We start from the raw sequence: 24280 nt of genomic DNA, 5'->3' as shown, positions 1-24280 counted from the left end.
CAATAACCTCGGATATGCAGTGGAGAGGCAATGGCAACTCATTCCAGTACTCTTGCCTGGAAAATTCCAAGGACGGAGGAGCCTGGTAGGCTGCAGTCCTACCATATCAATAACCTCAGATAGGCAGATGACACCACCCTTATGGCAGAAAGTGAAGAAGAACTAAAGAGCCTCTTGATGAAAGTGAAAGAGGAGAGTGAAAAAGTTGGCTTAAAACTCAACATTCAGAAAACTAAGATCATGGCATCCAGTCCCATTATTTTATGATAAATAGATGGGGAAACAGTGGAAACAGTGGCTGACTTTATTTTCTTGGGCTCCAAAATCACTGCAGATGGTGATTGCAGCCATGAAATTAAAAGACGCTTACTCCTTGGAAGGAAAGTTATGACCAACCTAGACAGCATATTAAAAAGCAGAGACATCCCTTTGCCAACAAAGGTCTGTCTAGTCAAAGCTATGGTTTTTTCCAGTAGTCATGTATGGATGTGAGGGTTGGACTGTAAAGAGCGCTAAGTGCTGAAGAATTGAAGTTTTTGAACTGTGGTGTTGTAGAAGACTCTTGAGAGTCCCTTGGACTGCAAGGAGATCCAATCAGTCCATCCTAAAGGAAATCAGTCCTGAGTGTTCATTGGAAGGACTGATGCTGAAGCTGAAACTCCAATACTTTGGCCACCTGATGTGAAGAACTGACTCATTGGAAAGGACCCTGATGCTGGGAAAGATTGAAGGCAGGAGGAGTAGGGGACGGCAGAGGATGAGATGGTTGGATGGCATCACCAACTCAATAGAGATGAGTTTGAGTAAACTCTGGGAGTTAGCGATGGACAGGGTGGCCTGGCGTGCTACAATCCATGGGGTCACAAAGAGTCGGATACAACTGAGCAACTGAACTGCTGACTGAGAATGGGAAAATGAGGACCACACAGGCATAGTCTGTCCTTGATAGTAGTTTTTAAACGAAACTCTTTTTTAAGGTTATGATATAAAATATATAACTGCTTATTTTTAATATACATAAAACATAGACAGCAAAAAACACCTTTTAAAAGTTCTTTTTAAATATTTGCATCACAGTAAATTGTCCATCTCAAACCCATATTGCAGATTTCTTGCTTATATTTCTTTCAGTATTTGGAATAAAATGTGTTTTATCTTCTAATTCCTAGAACAAGAAGTCAGAAACTAATGTTGGAAGGAAGTATTCAATTTCATTCTTTAGCAGTGCATGGATGGACTGTGATAATTTTCTAAAACATATTTATCAGTGTTCAATTCTATAACTCACAGAGTTAATATTTTATTCCAGGATAAATATTTCACCCCAGGAAAAATATTTCATTATTTATATATTATACTTTATTTTTTATTTTTTCCCTGGAATATGAAATTTTAGAAATGCACTGCAGAATTTCAAGTAAATACATGGTAAAATAACTCCTTATGGAGCTTAGATTTTTTTCCTAAAGGAACATATAAAATTATTTCAAGGCATTAAATAAAGTTTCCTTAGATGTTAAATGACACTTGTACCATGATTTTCATACATATGATATTTGATACTTTGATTCCAAAGCATTATTTTTGGCTATGGTATATTAATAAAGTGCTTTGTAACTGAAAACAAACAAACAAACATAATTCTTACACATAAGCCAATATCCAAAAAGATACAACTAACCCTGAAAAATTAGATGCCTATCACTCACTCCAAAAAAAGTGAAATACATTTTAACCACAGAATATTATATTTTGTCCATCAGGTAGCCCAATGTCTTTGTTTTCAAGATGTTCAATGACCTCCTCAAACTTATATAACTCACTTGTGCCAGAGTCAGAATAAGACCTCTAGGTTAATTCACTTTGGCCTTTTACTATTCCATTCTCAAACTATTTAACACAGAATTATAAAAAATTTTAAATGACCTATTGGGAAAGAGAACCTTATATAAGATACCTACAATGAAGGAAGTGATTACAATGCTATATACTAATATTCATCTAAGATAGCAAAGCAATGGCATTTACCTTAAATTTACGTCTCTGCTCTGCACAGCTGTTGAAGAACCACAAGTCTGTCTCATGGCTGTAAATGTAACAAGAACAATAATGCGACCAATTTTCATACCTAAACTAAATTAAGTAGATTTGTCATAGGCTAGAAAATTGATAATGTATTTCACAAAAACTTTTTAAGTTACAGATTATGGAAGTGTGCATGTGTGTTTATGCAGATGTGTTTGTGTGTGTGTGTGTGTGTGTGCACACAGACATGTGTGTGCATTTACTGTTTTTAATAATCCGGAAATTAGTTTTATGAAATTGAAAGTATTACATATTATCCTTCGGCTAACTTTCCTCATTATGGCACACCATGAGTACATCAGGTCTAAAAGTGTAAGGAGTAGATATAGACAAATAAAACAAATGAGAGGCTGTCTTCAGCTGTTATTAGATTATGTTTTTCTGGGATACAGAATAAGAACATAAAGAAGAAACATCTGGTAATTCTTAGGTTAATATCAGCTCCCATTTGCATCACAATCTTTATATATTATTCATCAATATGTCATTTACCAATGTACCTACTGATCGGACCTATTCAATTGGTGTTTCATGTAATGAATGCAAACATGTTTCAAACACATATATCCAGATATCTATACATGAAAGTGAAATTGCTACTATGATCGGTACTCAAGCTTGTCAGATATGATTTTCTCTTTCCATTTTGCATTAGATATGCTAATATCTATGCCATGCGTAGCACAAAAACCTGAAAAAGTGTAAATGAAAAAGGAAGAGTAGATAAATACAAGTCTACTAGAAATATACTCTCTGCCATGTCACACTTCAAATCTGGCTACCACTTTTAAACATTTAAAAGAAATTCAGTTGAATATAACAAAGCAACCAAATATTGTTCTTGTGACTTGAGCCATTAAAACAGATTCTTTAAAAAAAAAAATCTGTCCTTTCTTTCAAATGTTATAAAATCATTCTCCATCAAAACTATGTTTTAAAATAAAAACCACATATCTCTTTTGGTCTTCTAAAAATATGTTATACCTGATAAAGTACAAGCCACCACCATCTATTATTAACACCAAATAGTTTGCCTTGAAGTACAGATTTTGAAACATTTTAAATTATCTTTTTTTGTTTTTTAATCCTAAAAGATAATCTACACTAACTCTCTTATGAAAGGTTGGTTAAACTCTTAGGTAAGTAGAAAAAGAAGTAGGCTGTGAGAGAATCATTGAATTTTTAAAGTATTACTTTCATATTAAATGGTTAAAAATTTTAACAGAAACATTTTACCCTTTTCTTTAACATAAGTGGAAAATAGTGCAACTCACATTAAACAGTATTTGTAGATGCAAAGATAAGCATTACCTTACATCTCCTTTTGACAAATGTGTAAGCTAGTATAAAATGCTATCAGATTTTTATTAGATTTTTAATACAATCCCAGCATGTTTCCAGTTGCTAAGCTTATCAAGTACTATGAAATACTAGAATTGTAGACTCATATTAATTGCAGGGCATATTTTGGTGAAAAAATACATCTTCACTCATTATTTATAAATTTTTATTCATAAAAACCAACTAAATCTTCAGTCTTATGACATTTTGGCATGAGATCCCACTAAAATTACAAAGCAGTAATAAAATGCTACAGTTTTATAATATGTACAATGGATATGTATTCTAAATAATAAGAATCACAAAACATTAAATATAAGTGACACAATGAAAGTTTGTGGAGATGATTAGCAACTGAAATTGTTAAAAGGTATTTATAATACTGTTAATCACCCTTTGGTAATGATAAAATTGAAGAGCTCTGCTCAAAATTTTATTTAAACATTTGGTACATGACCAACCTTTTCTTATTTGACTCATTAATATTGCCACATTATATGTGTGTATGTACATTCCAAGAAAAAAAAAGTATATTTTAGTTAAAGTAGCACATTTTGCCTTCCAATACAACAAGAAAAAAAGAAAGCAGAAAAACTAAAGCCCAGCCATTCTTTCCAAAGATACCGTGGTAACCAACAATAAAGAAACTTCTCCTGGACTTAGCTTTGGAGAGTAACAACTTAGTATTTTGTCTGTTTTGTCAAGAGCTATGATAAAAATAGAATTAGGACAATATGTAGTGTTTTTCAGATATCTGAAACAATAATCTTTTCTACCTTTGGTTTTTCTGCCAGTATCTAAATTTCCTTTGCTATACCAACAAGAAAGCAAAAATCTCAGTCTGAAGCCATAGTGAGGATAAGCATTTCATTTGCTATCTTCTGTGACTTCTATGCAAATTTCTCTGTTATGTAAATGTATGGAGAGGCTCTCATGGAATCAGATAACTTGATGGAAATACTTCAAAAACCGTAATTACTTGGGGAAGCATATGATAGTGAGGAAAGTTTGTCACTACAGAATTACCAGTTAAAAGAATGTGAAATCCATTTTACAAGAGAAAAAAGTTAAAATGAATCTTAAACTTAAGCTGACTTAGTATAACTTTGATTTGCAATCATGGCAGACATCAGTACATCATATCCACCTATCCCCAAGACCCCCTTCTTCCCACCCACACCCCCAAAATGGGTTTGTTCCCAAAAATATATACTCATCTCACATTTGCCTAGGGACTATGCATTTAATTCAATTTTTAGGTAATAAGTAGCTTTTGGATTATGTAGATCAATAGCCAATAATTCTGTCACACAAACTAAGCTTCAGTAGGGTACCATATGAATTAGTTACTAGCACCTGAAAGTATACCTGGAAAATGAAAACAGACAGCTAGGCCATAAATTTTCTTTCAAGATTATTTTCTTAAGATAAAGCAGTAAGAATGATGTTGACTTTTAAAAAAACAACAACTTATAGACATGTATATAACACATGATCCAAAAAAAGCATTGCTTATCTTTCAACAGAACTGATAAACATTTTGAATAATGTTTTATGCAATTCCAGAGTCTACCTTCCAAATATTTCAAAAATATACTCTAAAAATGTTTCTTCCGCCTAATGTCCTATACATTTTGGTTAAGGCCATCTAAAACAATGGTTATATTATGTGGCAAAAAGTTACTTTAAAAGACATACATACTATCAGTTTCATAGGACAAACATAGTGAATAAGGGCAACAAACTCCAGAATGTGTTTTTATAACTGTAGCAACAGCAATAACTCCTTGGCAAACTCAAACAGTCTTTCTGGCAACTTTGGAGGTTTTCTGCATTTGTCACTTGAATACAACCACAGAAGGGTTGTCTTCAGACCGCTTTGCTTCCTTCCCTACCATTGTACTACGACTTTGTTTTTAAGGAAGAAATTTCACATGTAACCTGTTTGTGAATAAAATTTCATTAGAAAGTTTTATACAAAACTCTTAAGGCCTATGTATCCTAAATCTTATCTCTACATCATTTGTCCAGTAAGTGAACCTGTGAACTTCTGAAATTTAAGCTAGTAGAATATTATTCTTTCTATTTCAAGAAGATTAGATGAGTTCTCTTTTTGAATTAAAATTACTTACATATGCAAATGTAATACTTTTCTGTATGTCTACAACTGGGTCTGCATATCTGTTATCATTACAGACATCTTTTAAAGTAAGACCTCAAGGACAGGAGTGCTGCTTTACTAACCTGCAGTGGTCTCTGTTTATCACTGCTCTTGGGAGATTTCAATCCACTTGTCTGCTGCTGTAAGAGAAGTTGTCTTGCTGCTTGGAGAGCCTAGAAGTGAAAAGTGAGTAATATCTAAATATTTTTTGAAAGGTAAATTATCAGTTATTCTTTGGTTAATAGTAATCAACTTCAATGTATGGCAATCCCACCCCCTTATCCTCCCTTTCTAGAGAATTATTAAATATTATTTTTCTTCTAATGTGAAAAAAATCACATAACACACATTACACAACTTTATTTAAAATAATAGAGATGAATGTAATCCTGCAAAAAATAAAGTTATTTTGTTTAAAGTGCTTAAAGAGAAAGAAATCATAAACTGCATCAACAACCTCATTTCCACATGGAACTTGTCTTTGAGTGTTCAACCAAAATGCCCAGTCCCTTTTAAATTATCATTCAATTTGCATTTTCATATTACAATTTTGAAGCAAAAGCAGTAGACTTCAAGTGTTACCGGAAGCTGTAATTAAATTTGACAAATCAACATCAGATTATCTTGAAAGTGAATTAATAAGGATTTTCACTAAAGATTAAAAACACTTTTTTTGTACTTACAATTCAAGGGGAAATCTCTCCTTTGACAAAATAAAGTGCAGTTTTAATACCAAATAAAATTGAGTGGTTTTCATTTGCATTCTTAGCAAAATCAGAGAACAAAGAAATTACCACTCAACCAATCAGGTTTGTTTCTATGTGTGACAGAATACCAATCAAAATAGAAGATGTTTTCATTTATTTTTATGTTTTCTGTCCCACTCAGGAAGATAAAACTTAACATAAGGAATTAATGTAAGCATATTATTTATTAGAGGAGGGACAGCTTGGTGATTGGACCTTATAAACTTATCATATAAAAACTAATGTCATACAAAATACATATTGAGATGTTTTAAAGGTAGCAGTGTAAACTAATTAAAAAAAATTTTTTTGAGAGCCTCTACAAACTCATTGTTTTTGTCAACAACTGAGTTCAATGAGCACTAGATAATGAAATTTTTCAACACATAAAACTAAAATAAATCATTATCCTACTTTGTTATTCACTGTTTTAAGGTACAAGGTAAATTTTTCCTGATGGGAACAATATCTTAGATCAATATTCTTCTATAATAATTCAGATTCTAAGCTGATAAAAAGTACAAATTTGATTGGAATCAATGAGCTGGTTTTTAAGAGAGTTTCTAGTATCCATGACAACAGTTGCTTTGACAAGATGTGCATATGGCATTACACTGCCAGCTGGTGTGAACAATGTTTGAACTACTGCATTGAGATGCTGAGCAAACAGAAAAAGTTGCCACGTCTTAACCCTCAGGGAAGGCAGTCATCCCCTGATCAATTATGAAAAGACAGAGAGAGGGCTGCTACAGTCTGGCTCCAAGCAAGTTTTCTGAGAAGGCAGGCAGACATAGAAACCAAAGTAAACAAACTGAATGCCCTAGCACATCTCCTAACAACATTGATTTGCCTTCCCATAGCAGGATCTGGCATAGTTTGTCAAGCACACTTTTTACATTCGGAGACACACTCATTCACAACAACTTCAATTTGCTTTTTTAAATTTTCAAGTAATTACAAGTCAGCCTAAATATTTCTAAGGCTAGCACATTCCAGTGATCTCAGGCAGTTTTATTATAAAGTTCAACTGGAAAAAATAACAAAGAAAAATTCCATAAATACTTCATTATCACAAAATTCAGTTTAAAAAATTTCAACTTGATATTCTATATAATATAGCTTTCTTTCTTTTTTTCTTTAACGGAAGTTCATTTTTTTAAAAAGACAACTGTCACTTTTCAAATGGAAATTAATATAGTGTGATTTAGGCTACATCTATATGAAATTCTCAAGATCAAAAAATCCACTATTTTCCCCTTTAATGCCAAAAGTCACACACAGTTTGCCTAATTTTTTTTCTAGAAGTTCTATTTTTGAATTTATTAGTTTATTTTGTGTATATATATATATATATAAACAGTTTTATATAGTTTATATTTAATTCCATAGACACAGCAACACATACATATTATTCTTAAGTCAAGTCGCTCAGTCGTGTCCGACTCTTCACAACCCCATGGACTGCAGCCTACCAGGCTCCTCCGTCCATGGGATTTTCCAGGCAAGAGTACTGGAGTGGGTTGCCATTGCTTAAAGACTTTTTAATGAATATAGTTCACAATCCTGGAATCATGAATGACTAGGACTAAAAGCGATATTACAAGTCATCCAATCTGACTCCCTCATTTTAGCAAATGAGAGAAATGAGGCCTAGAGTAATCATGTGCTTTCAAGGTCTCCTGGCTTCCAGGTCAGAGTGCATTCTAGTATGTCTCTGTTGTCAAAGGAACTGTCAGAAGGCAATGAGCAAAACTCTGGTAAAGAAGAACAATAAGTAAAGGAAAGGACAGCTCTGACATCATAATAAATCACTTCTTTTTTTAAAAACCTGTAAAGAAACCATATGTATTTATCAGAACTTAAAAGGGAAACTATATAATCTCCTTATAATTTGAATCTGTGTTTGGTGGCTCGGATGGTAAAGAATCTGCCTGCAGTATGGGAGACCCGGGTTTGATCTGCGGGTTGGGAAGATTTTCCCTGGAGAACAGAATGGCTACCCACATCAGTATTATTGCCTGGAGAATCCCATGGAGAGAGGAGCCTGGTGGGCTACAGTCCATGGGATTGCAGAGTTGGACACAACTGAGGAACTAACACTTTCACTTTCATTTTGAATGGAATGATCACAGAATGTATATGGTTGAATGGCATCACTGACTCAATGGACATGAGTTTGAGCAAACTTCGGAAGAGAGTGGACAGGGAAACCTGGTGTGCTACAGTCCATGGGGTTGCAAATAGTTGGACATGACTTAGCGACTGAATAACAACAATATTGTTTTTAGGGCTAAGTGTTTCCATCAACCTCAACTTAAATTTCATTACATGTTCTACCAATACCTGATGGAGCTCTAAACTATTATAAAATTCTAATCACTTAACAAGTTTTTACTAATAAAATTACTGAAGAATCTAAAACTAGACAAAACTTTAGAAATTGTTTAGCCTAGCTTTCACATTTTGTAGACAGATAACTGAAAAACCAATATTACAATAATATGACTAAAGTCACAAAGCAGCAGCAGAGTCTGGCAAAAGCTAAGGCCTTTGTCTCTCAAATCTAGAAGGCGATCTCCTTCACAACCTTGCATTGTGTTCATTCAACTCAGTCTAAACATGGAACCCAACAGAGTACATAATACCCAGGGCCTATAGAAATACATTAAAATAGATATATTTAGAATTACATGTCATGAAAATATTACTATTAAAAATGTACATCATTTTTAAAGGAGTCATAATAAAAATGGAATACCACAAAATAGCTAGCTAAAACATGCTTCTACTTTTAAAGTACCTTGGTTTGCATATGCATTTATACTTATCTTTAAAATAGTAAAGAATCATCTTTTAATACAAACTCTTATGAAAAAGAACTACTTGCTTATATCAGCATTCTTTTAGTAGTAGTAGAGACTGCTATAGTAAATATAAGAGATGGGAGGACAAAAACAAATCCAAGAGATCAGGAATGATTTAAAACTCATAAGCTGAAATCTTTGGCAGTTTGCATTCTGACTGCAGGCATCACATGATATTTTTAATTCCAGTATTCTGGATAACATTTTAGGACTGAATTCAATAAACAAATGTTCAAAGATATTTAGTTTATCTTTGCAGTTTATTATTGTAGCTATTCAAATGATGAAAGATTATGAGATAAAGTACTGCCTTCAATATATGGTGTTAGGTGTCAAATTATATAGAATATTAATTTTAAAATTGCTTGTCCACTTTAATTGATTAATAGAAAAGAGCTCTTCATTAAGTTCTATGAGCCATTTAGGTATTTATATAATCACCCTTTGTGAAACAAAAAAATAACAATAATAATTTAGAATAAAAGGCAAAGATGCTTGCAAAATTTCCTTTAATAATAACTGAGTCTGATGCAAATGAATAACAAGAAAGGTTTCCAGTGAAGTCAAGCCATATCTAGTTTCCGAAAACACATTTGTTTTGAATTAAGGGTGCACTTCATTTAATGCAGTTATCTAACTTTAGCAAAGCTAAAGAAAAGATAGGACATTTTAAAAATTAGAATCAGAATTAAACTAAAATCTTTATAATAAAGGCATACTTTTTGTTAAGCTGCAGAAGTGTGGGGATGTATATGTTTTCCAGAATATACTGCATTTTCCTATAAATGTTTATTGCAAATATCATTGCTAATAGTTACTGTGTAATTTCAAACAAACAAAAAATTTGTGAAGCGAAGTTGAAGCATGTCACTCTTATAAAGTAGTAATAACTTTAGTTAGTTAGGATCACTTAGACAAAGAGTAATTCTAATGAGTGTGTCATTATGAGAATTAAGAGTAAAAAAACTTTGTGACCTGCCAGATCAATATTTTTTTTTAGTTCTTGAAGAATACTGACAACTTTTACCAGGAGTAAAGTGTTTGAGAATAGCTTAAAAACACCCAGTGAAACCAAAAATGTTAAGTACTCTCAGGTTTATAAATAACTTCTTTTTTTCCAAAGTAAATATATGTATATTTTGGAAAAAACAGACATCGCTCATATCTCTCCTCATAAAAATAGGAATGCTTAACCTATCAGCCTGTTGCATTTGAGACGTTAAAATGAAAAATGACATCTACGCCCATTAATATCTTCAATGTATAAACAGCACAGCGTGACACATTCTTGAGAGCTGAAGGCTACAAAATCTCTCTGAAACATAAATAACAAAGCACTCAGAAGCATATTTGATGTTGATATTCATCTCTGAGAAAAACACTGCTGCCTAGGCTTCTTATGAAAATAGATGCAGCCCAAATGGATCTCCTGTAATTGGTTTCAGATAGCGAGGTCAGAAGAAATATGATACAAGAAACGATTATGTGGAACAGGCGAAACAAGAATGTTTACACAGGCACTCCCTACTTAAACTGACAAGGGGTGTATACTTTGCAGATAACCAGAACCAAAAAAATTTTGTCAGTAGGATACCCAGAATTTTGCTCCTCACACTCACATATTTTAACCTTTAACATATGATATTTTTAACATGTTACTTTGAATACTCAGCATATAGTAAGTTTTCAAACAATTTCATTTTTAAATTATTTTCACAAGTGTAGTTGATAATGAGTAGATTTCAGGTCCTTCCACAAAGGAGACAAATTCCAATTCTGTTCGGCCTTTCCTCCCATTATGTCCCCACTAAAGAGAATATACTGATAAATGTAATCTGAAGTCTCATAATGCTATTTAATAGAAGAAAATTAATCATCTAATTGTCATAACCTATTTTCAAACAGCAATCTATCAGAGTGAAATTATGTATCTGTAGCGATTGACCTTTCATTTTATCATGTCTGATACATAATTAGACTAAGTTTGTTGGGAAAAAAAAAGCTAATTACTAGAAAATACATTTTTAAAATAATTTTATTTCTGTGTTACAGTATATTTTAAATAAAGTTAAAGAATAAATGTGTGGATATGTTATGTTTATGTTGTGGACCACTATGAAGGCCAAACTGAGAAGCTACAATCATTTATTTTATGTTACTTAATAAGGGTGAGTAATTAATTGTAAAGCATCCTATTTACCAATCAAATGTCAGGCTATATTAGCTTAGCATTTATGATGTGGATTCAAAGAGGAGAAAAATAAGGTATTGAATACGTTATGGAATGGATCCACAACTCATCCTCCAAAGTTCCAACAAAGTCCTTAAGGTTCAGGCCCAAACCCAATACACAGTATATTCCAGTATGGCTCCAAACTGCCAGATAAGCTGAGATACTCTTGCATAAAATAAATCTGTAAGTTAATAGTAACTAATGGCTAAGACAGGGTTTGTTTTTTCAGGTCTCAAATCGTACACTCAGTTTAATGGAATGAACGCATTCTTTTCCTCTGAGCCAGCATTCCACAGCCTGCAGTAAACAATACCAAGTTATGTGGTATTCATATCCCTATTTCCTTCTTTATTCTGCTGCTAATGATAATAAATGGCTATTGAAACACACAAGATACACTAATATAACCTACAGCAATACTAAATGCAATTCTTGTTCATATATTAGAAGTCTGTCTAAATTCCCAAATATGAAAGGTAAAGATGAATTGGAGCTAATTTTAATAAAATAGTTTCACAACATCTCTTTTTCATGGTACATGTTCCAGGAACTACAACAGTTTATGTGTATTTTTTCAGTTATTTCTCTCTCTGCTATAAAATATTTTATTTTATTTTTTCTAAATGAATTTGGATTTACTTTTTTTCTCCCATACCATCACATTTCTTTTTTCTCATTATAAGGCTAATATCATCTTTTGTTTGGATATGGATTGAAGACTCATTACTGCTATATTGTTGTAATTTCAAATTCCATATTAGAGATGAACTGAAAATACATGCTACTAAATTATAGTGTAATACCTGAATACCATATTCTGGATTCCCTTTGCAATTTAAAAGTAACATTGCAAAAGAGGCAGAATTTAGGAAAATATCTGTAAGAATAAAATACATCAACAATTACTTGTCATTCAAAAAAACATTGCAATTGTGTCCCATGTACAAAGCAAATAACTAAGAAGCATTGCATGCTTGCAGAGGTAAGGTTTGATGTGTCATTGTTTCTACCATCAAAGAGCTTCCTGTCTAATAATAGTAAACATGTATTGTAATATCAAAAGCCATAGAAAAGATTTTTAAAACATTTTAGGAGTTCGTTAAGTAGAAGAGATTATTTTCAGTTGGGGAGATTAAATACAGCTTATGGATATATGACATTTGGGCTGAACTTACATAACAGACAGTTCATCTTTTGGAGATGACAGAAAGTGATCACGTTTAACAGAAGCAAAGAACATGTAGGGTCATACACAGTAAAAAAATATAATTGAATGTGGATAGAACATGTGCTTAATTTAGTAGTGTTACCTCATGGGAAGATTTACTGGAACTCATTAATGAGTATAACTAAACAATAACCAGCAAAGAGACTTGATATATTTAGCAGGTAAGGGCAAATGTTGCTGAATCTGGAAATGATGGGATGTGCCTGGCCAAGGACAGTACTGAAGTCATGGATTGAAGGGAGATGAGAAGGATAAAGAGAGTAAAGAAAGATACGAGGTAGAAAGACCAGTTAAAAGGTATGTGCATACGTGCTCAGTTGTGTCTAACTCTTGGCGAACCCCTGGACTATAGCTTGCCAGGCTCCTCTGTCCATGGAATTTTCTAGGCAAGAACTGTGGAGTTGGTTGCCATTTCCCATGCCAGGGGACCTTCCCAACCCAGGGATCGAACTCACATACACTGCATTGGCAGACAGATTCTTTACTCTATCCACCTATAAGAGACAGTAAAATTAATAAGAAACATTTTAGTTGAAAACAAGAATTATTAGAGAAACTGTCAAAAAGTGGCAGAATTTAGTAACTGGGTTCAAGATAAAAGGTAAGGAGGTAAATGATGACTTCAAATGTTTGAGTCAAGGATCAAGTTTAGCTGTGTCACTATTGGAAAAGGGGAAAAGCAAATATGAAACACGGGCTTTGGAAAGAAGATGATGCTGGTTGACTGCTGGCAGAATAACCAAGTGAAGATTTCTTTAGTTGATTAATAATGTTGAGCTCTAATGCTGACAGTGATCAGGCTGACAACAGATTCCTAAAAGTAAGAGATAGATGGTAGTGAAGACAAAAGGAGATCATCAGGTTTTTGGAAAAGAGAATGAAGAAAGAGGAAAAGCCCAGTCCAAAATTTGGGGAATATCACATTTTGTCTAAAGAAAATGAGAAAATAGTGAAAAAGGAAGGCAATAAATGGTAAGGAGAGCACAGTAATAGAAGACAGGAAGCTATCTACAAAATGTTGAACACAGAATTACCATAAGACTGGATATTTCTATAACTAGGTATATACCTAAGAGAAATGAAAACTTATGTCCATACAAACAGTTGTACATAACAGCTTTATTTATAAGAACCAAAAGATGGAATAAAACCAAATGCCCTTTACCAGATGAATGGATAAACAAAATTCAGTCTATCCAATAAAAGTTTTCCAAAACATGGATGAACCTTGAAAACATTATGCTAAATGAGGGAAGTCACAAACACTATACATTGCAGGATTCATTTATATGAAATGTCCAGATTAGGCAAATCCATAGAGACAACAAGTAAACTAGTGGTTGCCAGGGCTTGAGGGAAGAAGAGAATGGGGAACCACTGCTAATGAGTATGGGGTTTCTTTTTGTGATTATGAAAATACTCTGGATTGAGACAGTGGTGATTGTTGCACAACTTTGTAAATATACCAAAAGTCACTTAAACTGTACACTTTAAAAGGGTAAATTGTATAGCATGCAAATTATATTTTACCAAAGCTGTTATGTATTTAAATAAAAGGACTGTGATGTCAACTCACGGAAGTTGAGTTGATATATCTCAAGGAAGCTGGAAGAAATAAAAGAGGAAAGAACTAAAAGAAAAGAATTTTGAAGGGAGAAAATAATGTTCTGAAACCAAAACTTCTAAGAAGCTAAGGAATGACGAAACTCTTTGTTGATCTGATAGTGTACATGTGACCTATCAGATATCAGTTCCCATAGAGCATTTTTAAAGCAGAAGTTAGATTCGGTGAGTTGTTGGGAAATCAATGGGAAAAAACCATGGTCATGAGTGAAAGTAATTCTTCTGATAAGTTTTGTGAAGACTAAGATAAAGAACTATAGTTTCAGAGGTCTTGTTTGTTTGCTGTTTGTTTCAAACAAGCAAAACTCAATAATGAGCTAATTGGGAGAAGTAGAAGCTATAACAAAGATTAGAGAATATCACTGGAGGAGACAGGCTCAATCAAGGAGCAGATACAGGTAATAGTCTCTGGGGAGAAGAAATGCATTATCCCCTGAGACTGGCTGAAGAAAACAGATGAGAGAGAATTTATTTGCAGAGGTAGAAAGAGTTCACACTGGATGGTCTCAATGAACTCAAAAAATAAGGAAGTGTAGTTATCTACTAAGAATGAAAAAAAGATTGGACCTGTCAGAGAAGCAAAAGTCAGGAAGCTTTTCTATCATTGTTCTGATAAATACAGACTGTAGAGTAAAAGCAGATATTTAAGATGTTAGAGTATGTGCTTCTACATATACTGATGACATGTAGATACATGGCTATCTTCTAGAATGTTGCCTCCAGAAGTGAATAAAGGGCTGTGTACTTTTCCACTGCTCTAATTTAGTATTATCCTACTCAATCAGAATCTTTTAAAATTCTTAACCTGGCCAAAAGCCATGGAAATTTAAATTATATCAAGTAGAAGAGAATGAGTCACTTAAAATATATGTAATGTTATTATGCATCCTAACAGTTATCTTCAGTTTTTCAGTTCACTTAAGTCGTCAGTCATGTCTGACTCTTTGCAACCCCGTGGACTGCAGCATGCCAGGCCTCCTTGTCTACCACTAATCTTGGAGCTTGCTCAAACTCATGTCCATTGAATCGGTGATGCCATCCAACCATCTCATCCTCTGTCATCCCCTTCTCCTCCTGCCCTCAATCTTTCCCAGCATCAGGGTCTTTTCCAAGGAGTCAGTTCTTCACATCAGGTGGCCAAAGTATTGGAGCTTCAGCTTCAGCATCAGCCCTTCCAATGAATATTCAGGACTGATTTCCTATAGGATTGACTGGTTTGATATTCTTGCAGTCCAAGGGACTCTCAAGAGTCTTCTCCAACACCACAGTTCAAAAGCATCAATTCTTTGGCACTCAGCTTTCTTTATAGTCCAACTCTCACATCCATACATGACTGTTGGAAAAATCATAACTTTGGCTATACAGACCTTTGTCAGCAAAGTAATGTCTCTGCTTTTTAATATGCTGTCTAGGCTTGACATAACTTTTCTTCCAAGGAGCAGGCATCTTTTAATTTCATGGCTGCAATCACCATCTGCAGTGATTTTGGTGCCCAAGCAAATAAACTCTGTCACTGTTTCCATTGCTTCCCCATCTATTTGCCATGAAGTGATGGGACCAGATGCCATGATCTTCATTTTCTGAATATTGAGTTTTAAGCTAGCTTTTTCACTCTTCTCTTTCACTTTCAAGAGGCTCTTTTGTTCCTCTTCACTTTCTGCCATAAGGGTGGTGTCATTTGCCTATTTGAGGTTATTGATATTTCTCCCACCAATCTTGATTCCAGCTTGTGCTTCTTCCAGCCTGGCATTTCCCATGATGTACTCTGCATATAAGATAATAAAAAAGCATGGTGACAATATACAGCCTTGACATACTCCTTTTCCAATTTGGAACCAGTCTGTTGTTTCATGTCCAGTTCTAAATGTTTCTTCTTGACCTGCTTATAGATTTCTCAGGAGGCAGATAAGGAGGTCTGGTATTCCCATCTTCAGTTTTTAAAAGACAGCCAAAACAAACAAACAAACAAACAAACCTTCCATTTGCAGTTAGGAAGAAAAGTATATGATGTAATTGACTCGATTTCAGATGCTATCTTTTTGCCTTTTATTCGCCTTTGAACTTAGAGTACTTAACATCACAACAAGCCTTAATTGTTTCATTTATAAATGCAGTTAATAAATATTTACCTTTGCCTATAGGTGATTTTCAAATTAGAGAAGATAATGCATTCAAAAATATTTTAAAGTATACAGCAGTGTCATTTTAAGTGATGACTTTTGAAATCATATAACTCCCCCAGTGGTATTAGTTATTTCATGTATATGTACTGGTTAACTGTGACTGACTCCTGGTTTTTAGCTTTATAGCAACTTTGCTAAATGTTAAATAGAGATGTATGTGTTTGAACTAATGGACTTGGCACACGGTAACTCCTCAAACTTTAGTTTAATACTTATTCAGTTCTGGGAAATCTATTCAAGCAGAAAAATGCCCCACTGGATGGGAAGAATATCTTATCAACTTCATGTTCTATTATATTTTAAAAAGTTGTCTCTCTGAGGCTAAGTGAAAGGGTTTATAATACTATGAATGTACTGTTCAGCTATATCTTCTCCTCCTCCAGGTCTGCATCACCACATCTGCATACACATACACAATGAACCCTGTGTTCCCAATCACCTTCCCTCAAGGATATTTTAGTATAGTAGGAAAGATAAAACTATATTCAATATAAGCACAGTGCAAAGCAGGAAGGTGCTGCATGTCATTAAAAGCAAGTACAAAAAAGTAGCTATAGGGGTTCAGTCATAACAAAAAGGAAGAAAGGAAGAACAAATGCTTCTTACGTACTCATCACATGCTAGCTACAATTACAAATCCTAGCTCACATTATCTCACTTCCTTCTCTAACACCCTTCTTTATCATAGCTATGTAAACTGAAGCTCACTCCAAGTAGTTAGGTTATATGTCCAAGCTGTTTCACACACACTTGAAACGGCATAAGAGATTTGAAAAACTATCTGGTTGACTTTGAAGCTCTTGTCTTTTCCTCAAGGGGTGGTCAGGAAGAGTATCTCATTGAAAAGACTTTTATACAGTAAAGGATTTAAGTAAAAAACTGCTTGGAGTAATAGAATGAAATAAATTCTGAGTCCTAGCAGTATCATTAGTTATGCCAAGTAGAACAACATAAAGAATTCCAAGATCCAGTTCAAATTGTTTTTATTTTCCTTACTTTTCATGAGAAGAATCAGCCATATAAGTTGTATACTAAAGGGAATTTACTATCCCTAAAAGACAGTGACTTTAAAGTTAATAAGCACTCAATTCAGGATGTTGGTTACAGAGAGAAAAAAATTATTAAAGATGAAAAATTTTTTAAATTATCTGTCACAACCAAACACAGAACGAGCATAAAACAGTAGGTACTATGTTCTCATGGATTCAGAAGTAGGATTGCCAGATAAAATAGAGGATGTCTGGTTAAATTTGAATTTATTTGTAGTTTTACTTGCTAAATCTGGCAACCTTAGCTAGAAAAGTATTTCAGAAAACATTGCCAAGATACTGGGATTTTTTTTTTTTTTTACACCAAGTTTTTCACTGAAAGATAAATACTATTCATCTTATCAGAGGAAATGTGTTTTAGTCCTAATAAATAATGAAGTCCTCTTAACTATATTTTACAGGTTAGTTAGGGGAGTGAGTTGAGGACTTGGGCGGCTTTTCTATGAGAAAGAATGGTCATGAGACCACTGCAAAAGGCACTGCAAAAGGATGATCTGGACCATCCGTAGGACAAGTAAGTGAGCACATTTTCAAAACAGCCAGACCAAGCAAAGCAGAGAAAAGTTTGTTTTAGAGTTTCTATCTTAGCTTCCTGCAATCAAGACACAGATAAGAAAAATGCAAAACTTTTGTTCTCTATTTACCCTCCCCTCAGCAAGGAAGAGGATCAGCAGCCAGGAACCCCGAGGCAAAGATTTTGACCCTGCTTGGCACCAAGGGGAGGAAATGCTACAGGAGATCTAAAGGAAAGAGCCTTGAGGCAGACAGCCTCTAAACTAACCCAGAAGCTAACTGGGCCAGTTCCAGAGGAGCAGAGAGAAGGTGACAGCAAAACCATTTGAGAAGAGAGAAGCCTTGATTAGTTCACCTGCAGACCCAGTGAGTTCAGAAGCTCCAATGGAAAACCCCTACAGCTAAAATTTAGAGTGTCCTTAGAAACAAAACGATAGAGTTGCCAAAGAGGCCACAGAAATTCCAAGTTCTAATCCCAGCTCCATTCCAAGTTTCTGTACTGCCTTATCTCTACCAATAATGAACTCTGAAGAGATGCCTTCTCCCCATCAGTTTACAGGTTACTAGTCTTGCAGGGCAATCTAAAGAGTGAAACACAAGACTCCCTGGAAAGAGGAAATGCTTGTCACTGATAACCAACTGCTGATGAAAGATTGTGATTATTCAAAAAGTGTTGATCAAATGATTGGAAGAAGGAATATATTTATACTAAAAAATAGTTGGAATTTTATGATTTTAGGCTATATTAACCACAGTGAAAATTATGAAACACATATATACCTGTGTAATACATTATGAAGCTAATTCACAGAGATAGATTTTAAAGATCTTAGGCAAATTCACCTTAGAGAGGAAACCATTTTGTGAGGGTATATCCATTCTGTGTTCCAACTATACCAAGTTTAGGTTAGATTTTCATCAGCAGTGGAACTGTAGTCATTAACATTAAAATATGCATACAATTGATCTTTAGAATAAAATAAAATATAAACTAATGGTGATAATAGTCATCACCTTAATACATAAATAACTATAAATCCATATAATTTTCATCAGGTCTTCTTGGCTTTTAGGGCTTCCTAGGTGGTGCAGTGGTAAACAGCCTACCTACCAATGCAGGAAACACAAGGGATGTGGGTTTGATCCCTGGATTGAGAAGATCCCCTGGTGTAGGATATGGCAACCCACTCCAGTTTTTACCTGGAAAATCCCATGGACAGAGGAGCCTGGCGGGCTACAGTGCATGGGGTCGCAAAGAGTTGGACCTAGTCGCACATGCTTTGTCTGGGCTTTGGCCTTAAAATTTTTCTTAAGCTCCCTGAGATTTTAAAATTTAATGTTATCAAAGAAGTTACAGTATATCTCTGATTTAAAAATAATTTCTTATATTTGTCTGTAATAATGACTCATAAAAGCTTATGCATAAATAAAAAATATATAAATATCCATGTAGGAAATAGCACTCTGGTAAAAACCAGAGTTCAAGAACCAGAAGATAGGAGGGCCCAGAAGGATTCCCTGCTTGTAGGAAATGATAAGAAATGAAGTTCCTAAAGGTAACTATCTCTCTATGTTTTGCTTTCACTCGCTAGCTTAGTTCCATGACCACAGTGAGACTTAAGACTAGGAAGGCTAAGAGAAAACAATGTTTCTCCGGCAAACTCTGGTCAATGGCCCAAAGATTGGGCCACTTATTGAAGGTATACATAAAATCCAAGTCTCTGCTCCTTGCTTTAGCAAAAGGAGCATTTCTATTCAAAAATCTAACTCCTCTGACAATCTTGTTAGGTGAATACATTATATTACCCTCAGTATCTGGTATTGTAAGCTTCTTAATGCATGGAAATGTTTCTAAATAATCTTTATGTTTCCAAGAATACACAGTACAGTAGAATGCACCCAACAGCTCAAAAGATATTTAATTGAAAAGAATGCTTCTTTAGATATTTCTAAACTTGTAAAACACATGAAGTGCTCAGCTGGCTTCAGATATTTGAGATGCAACTTGTACACTAAGGGAAGAAACCTAGCATTCCCTGCAGGAATAGTCACACTGCCTTGCATATGGTGAGTACCCTTCAAACCTTCATATGATGACTCTGGAGGACTGACTTGTGATCTACACACTGAAATTAGCATAAATAAGACTTCTTTTCCTTTATCAAGTTATATTAAATTTTTTTACCTATGCCTTTTCCACATCATCTCTTTCATTTTATTTAATGTCAAAATCTCTCTCTAAAAAAAAAAATACTATTATATAAAAGCTTTATTTCACTTTCTTCAGTGAAAGTCCTTCAATTATTTTAGGAAGATTGTTTAGGTAGAAAAGGAAATCATTCTCTAATCTGCCTTTTAATCATAGGTCTAGAAAAATAATCTACACACATGGGTATTTTTTTCGCTCCAGTTTAAAAATTTGTTAACATAAAAATGCAAGTATTTTTCATGCTCTAGATTCAGTTACTTACAAAATTAGAATTCTATTAAAACCTCTTTAATACTTACTAACATCCGTGTACACCTAAAGTACTCTATGTGAAAGAATAATTTATTTAGGGAAAGATGATACAGCTGTTTGGAATTTTTCTTTTTTTTAATTCAAATTCAGCAAAGCACATCATTATTTCCAATTCTTAGAAGGCTCATTTTCATTTAATATAATTCTCCTCTGATTGATATTTACACTTTTCCAAGTTTTTCAATTTTAAGTAACACTGCTATGAGCTTCCTCCTAACTCAGCCTCTCGATTATCTCACAAAAGTTTAATTTTGGGGTCAAATGACACTCAGATAGTAAATTTTGACACACATTATCAGAGCTTCCCCAGAATGGCCGTACCCATTTGCAATTCCACCATAGTGTATGAGATCACCCATCCATCAGATTCAACAATACTGTGCATTAAAACTCCTTTTTTGTCTTTATAAATAGAAAAAAATACTTCATTTTAATTTTCTTTCCTTCCCTTATTAGAAATTGATGTTTCAAAAGAAAAATAGTTAATAGGATGAGTCACTGTATCAGATATTTCACTCATTAAGTATTTACTTTTTGTTAAATAATAGAGACAAAAATATTAACAGGACTGGCCTATTCTCTCAGAGTCTGCCATTTAATTACTGACAAGCAAAGTGTTGCTTTTAGTCTTTTTGTTTTTCATTATGTTACGCACTATTTGGTATAGATCACAAACTTCACTGGTCATGATCTGCCTTTGAAAAGAATTATCCACAATAAAATATATGAAAGTAGTGTGAGGAAATGGCAACCCACTCCAGTGTTCTTGCCTGGAGAATCCCAGGGACGGGGGAGCCTGGTGGGCTGCCGTCTATGGGGTCGCACAGAGTCGGACACGACTGAAGCGACTTAGCAGCAGTGTGAGGAAAAACTCATTGGGGGAAAAAAAAATTCCATAGAGTGAGCTCCATGTGGCTGGTCATTAAGAAGAAGTATTATATTTTGGACAAAGTAATGTCATTGCATTCCAGGAGCATTTTTTCTATAAGAGAAAATGCTTTTAAAAAGCAAATAGCCCACAAGATTGTTAAGACCCTAGTTACCTTATCCTGTGACAAAGCATGTGCTAAAATTTCTTCCAAAAGTTGCTAATGTTTTTTAATACATAAAGCTTCTGCCCAAAGCAGTAAGCTGTTTAACCATACATTTTTAAGAAAAACACTTTTCAATTTAATGTTTCTCCTCTTTAATCATTTTGGCTTGTTATCAGAAAGGAAGCATATGAAAAAAATGCTTATAGTTAGACGGATAGTTAAAACTGGAAATTAAAACTTTATTTCTGAGGGTCACCCTGGGAAGATCCTTTGCAATCTTGGAGGAATCTCAATTGGTTTTTGCTCAAAATGGCACTCTTCTCCCAGTGTCTCAAAAGATATTAAACATTTCATAGAAGGGGGATTTTGTTGCCCCCCAAAAAGACTTCATATGATTGCAGAGTAATCTATTTAAGACCTGCATACTTTCTCATGGAGGACACATTTTGGCACTCTCTTGTAATTATCTTCATTTACATACTGGCACCTAACACATCACTCACCAGAGTGGAACAGTAAGCTGCTCTTACTCTGATCGTCTTTATGTTGAAGTTAAACCATTACACTGAATCCTGAGACGTGCTATTGTGAAATCCCTTGGCATTTCTACTGTTATCATTTGTCTGTTGTTATAGGAGAATGTTCACGGCCAGAATCCTCTGGCAGAAACTCAATTTCTGAGTCCAATACTAATTCATTACAAAGTCTGCAACAGCTGAGACACTGGTATACACAAATGAGGCATTCTGAAATTTGAGCACAAATCCAAAATACACACTCAGGACCTTCCTGTGATTCCACAGCCATGGATATAGCTGTACAAAAAGGAGACCCTGTCAACATCTTATCCTGCCAACACCAAATTAGACCCTCACGACTTAGACCTCCGTGGTAGTGCCACAGCCTTGTTCCCTTTCTTTAAGCCCTGTTTTAAAGGTCTCAGCCATGTCATTTTTAGTGTGCCTTGGAAACATGGAGATGAGACAGGTCAACATTCAGAACACCTTGAGCACACCTATCCACAGTGCAGTCACCACTCTGTGAAATGAAAAAGTGCTCCACAGTTGAGTTAGAAGATAAGCACCAGGGAAAAACCATGAGTAAACAGAGCACAGTACAAAGTAGGAACAGTGACAATGACTGAAAAAAGTGACTGAAAAACAGTAGAAAATTTTCAATTTTTTAAATTTCTATGACTACTTAAAGAATGATATCAAGTTATTAACAAAGTGATAAGCTCCAACAAAAGTTTGAATTCCTTACAATTTAATAGAACTATTATATGCAGTTCTTAGAAAACTGTTTATTACCTTGTGGTATCTGAATATATCACTGTCAAGTGCTATTTCCACTGTTAGTCAATCAACTAAAATGTTCATTCAATGAAAGCATTTAATATACCAGGAAAATAATAACACACTTAATTATAAAAATATAACTGAATATTAGTGGCTACAATTAATTTACCAATAGTGTGAAATATTAACCCTGTGCTTAAATACTGAAATGAATATATTTCAAAATACACATTCAAACTTATTTTATAATATTATATAGAGTAGTGTGAACAGGGAAAAACAGCATGTACACATATGGACATATAATAGAGGTTCTTTCCATGAGCTACCTGGAGATGTTTTAAAAATCAAGTTAAGATGTATACCAAGTATAAATAAAATTTATGCTCAGAGATGGCCACAATGTCACAAATATTTTTCCATGTCATAAATAAATTTTAGCCACTATTTTGTTTTAAAGTGAGACTTTGTGATTTGCTGTTATGTCCTTTGCTCATAATCTATAAGAAAGGACAATTTAACACTAACTATTCCCACTGAACATTTAAATAAGAAAAGTCTATCATGCCAGATTTTAAGAATTAGGACTTCTTAGCTGAAATTTACCTTTAAGAGGAAATGGTTTACTCTGTATTTTATGTTTAAACAGGACTTCAGAAAGATCATAATACTGAAAAACAAACCAATTTCAAGGATTCCTCTATCCAAAAACTTTGTTATTAAAACTGTAAATTATGCTAAATTCTCATTTCAATTCAATTAGAACATCTATAATGATGGTCCCTTATGTAGATGGTCATGAGAATTACAAAAGAGACTACGTTATAAAGAGAAAGTCCTGCACTTACGAAGATTCTGATTTAATTAAGTTTGAGGTGGGATCTAAGAATGCCAGTTTTTTAAAAGCTCCCCAAGTGATTCTGATGATAAGTCAAGTCCGAGAACTATTGCTTTACTAAGTACCATTTTGATACTCTTGGTAACTATAATCATGTATATAACTGTTATTATTCACTATAATGATATCACAAAACATTACATAGGAAGGGCCAAGACGTCACCTGACCATTTGATGGTTCCATTCCCACCACATCTTACTCATTGCAGACACTACTATGGCAGAAATCAAACATTAAAAAAAAAAAAAAGACTTTGAAAACATTTTATTAAGTCCCCTCAGATTGTACTGTGGAAGTAGACCTAGAATGGGTAACCTTTCATGGTCACAGCTTTTTTAAACAGTATGGACTCCAAAAATTTCAATTTTTTTCTTTTATTTTTCTCACTATCATACCAATGTTAAAGGTGTACACATAAAATTAAGACTTTTAAATAACTGAGATTCCCATTTAATTCCCGGCAGATTACCCTTCTTCAAGATCCCCTTCTTTATGCATTCTA

At 34.0% G+C, this 24280-nt stretch overlaps 1 protein-coding gene across 1 annotated transcript in view; it reads right to left on the bottom strand.

Moving 5' to 3' along the window:
- The window catches only part of FOXP2 (forkhead box P2), a 656652-nt gene that overhangs the window by 188770 nt on the left and 443602 nt on the right, over window positions 1–24280 (bottom strand). The window contains exon 7 of the mRNA XM_010831196.1: window positions 5671–5760. Coding sequence (XP_010829498.1) covers window positions 5671–5760 — 90 coding nt within the window. The remainder of the gene's footprint in view (window positions 1–5670; window positions 5761–24280) is intronic.

The sequence above is a fragment of the Bison bison genome, unplaced genomic scaffold, assembly GCF_000754665.1.
Source record: "Bison bison bison isolate TAMUID 2011002044 unplaced genomic scaffold, Bison_UMD1.0 scf7180017864525, whole genome shotgun sequence".
In the NCBI taxonomy this organism is placed as follows: Eukaryota; Metazoa; Chordata; class Mammalia; order Artiodactyla; family Bovidae; genus Bison; species Bison bison.
The sequence above is the reverse complement of the archived record's forward strand: the minus strand, read 5'-3'. Positions and strand labels throughout refer to the sequence as shown.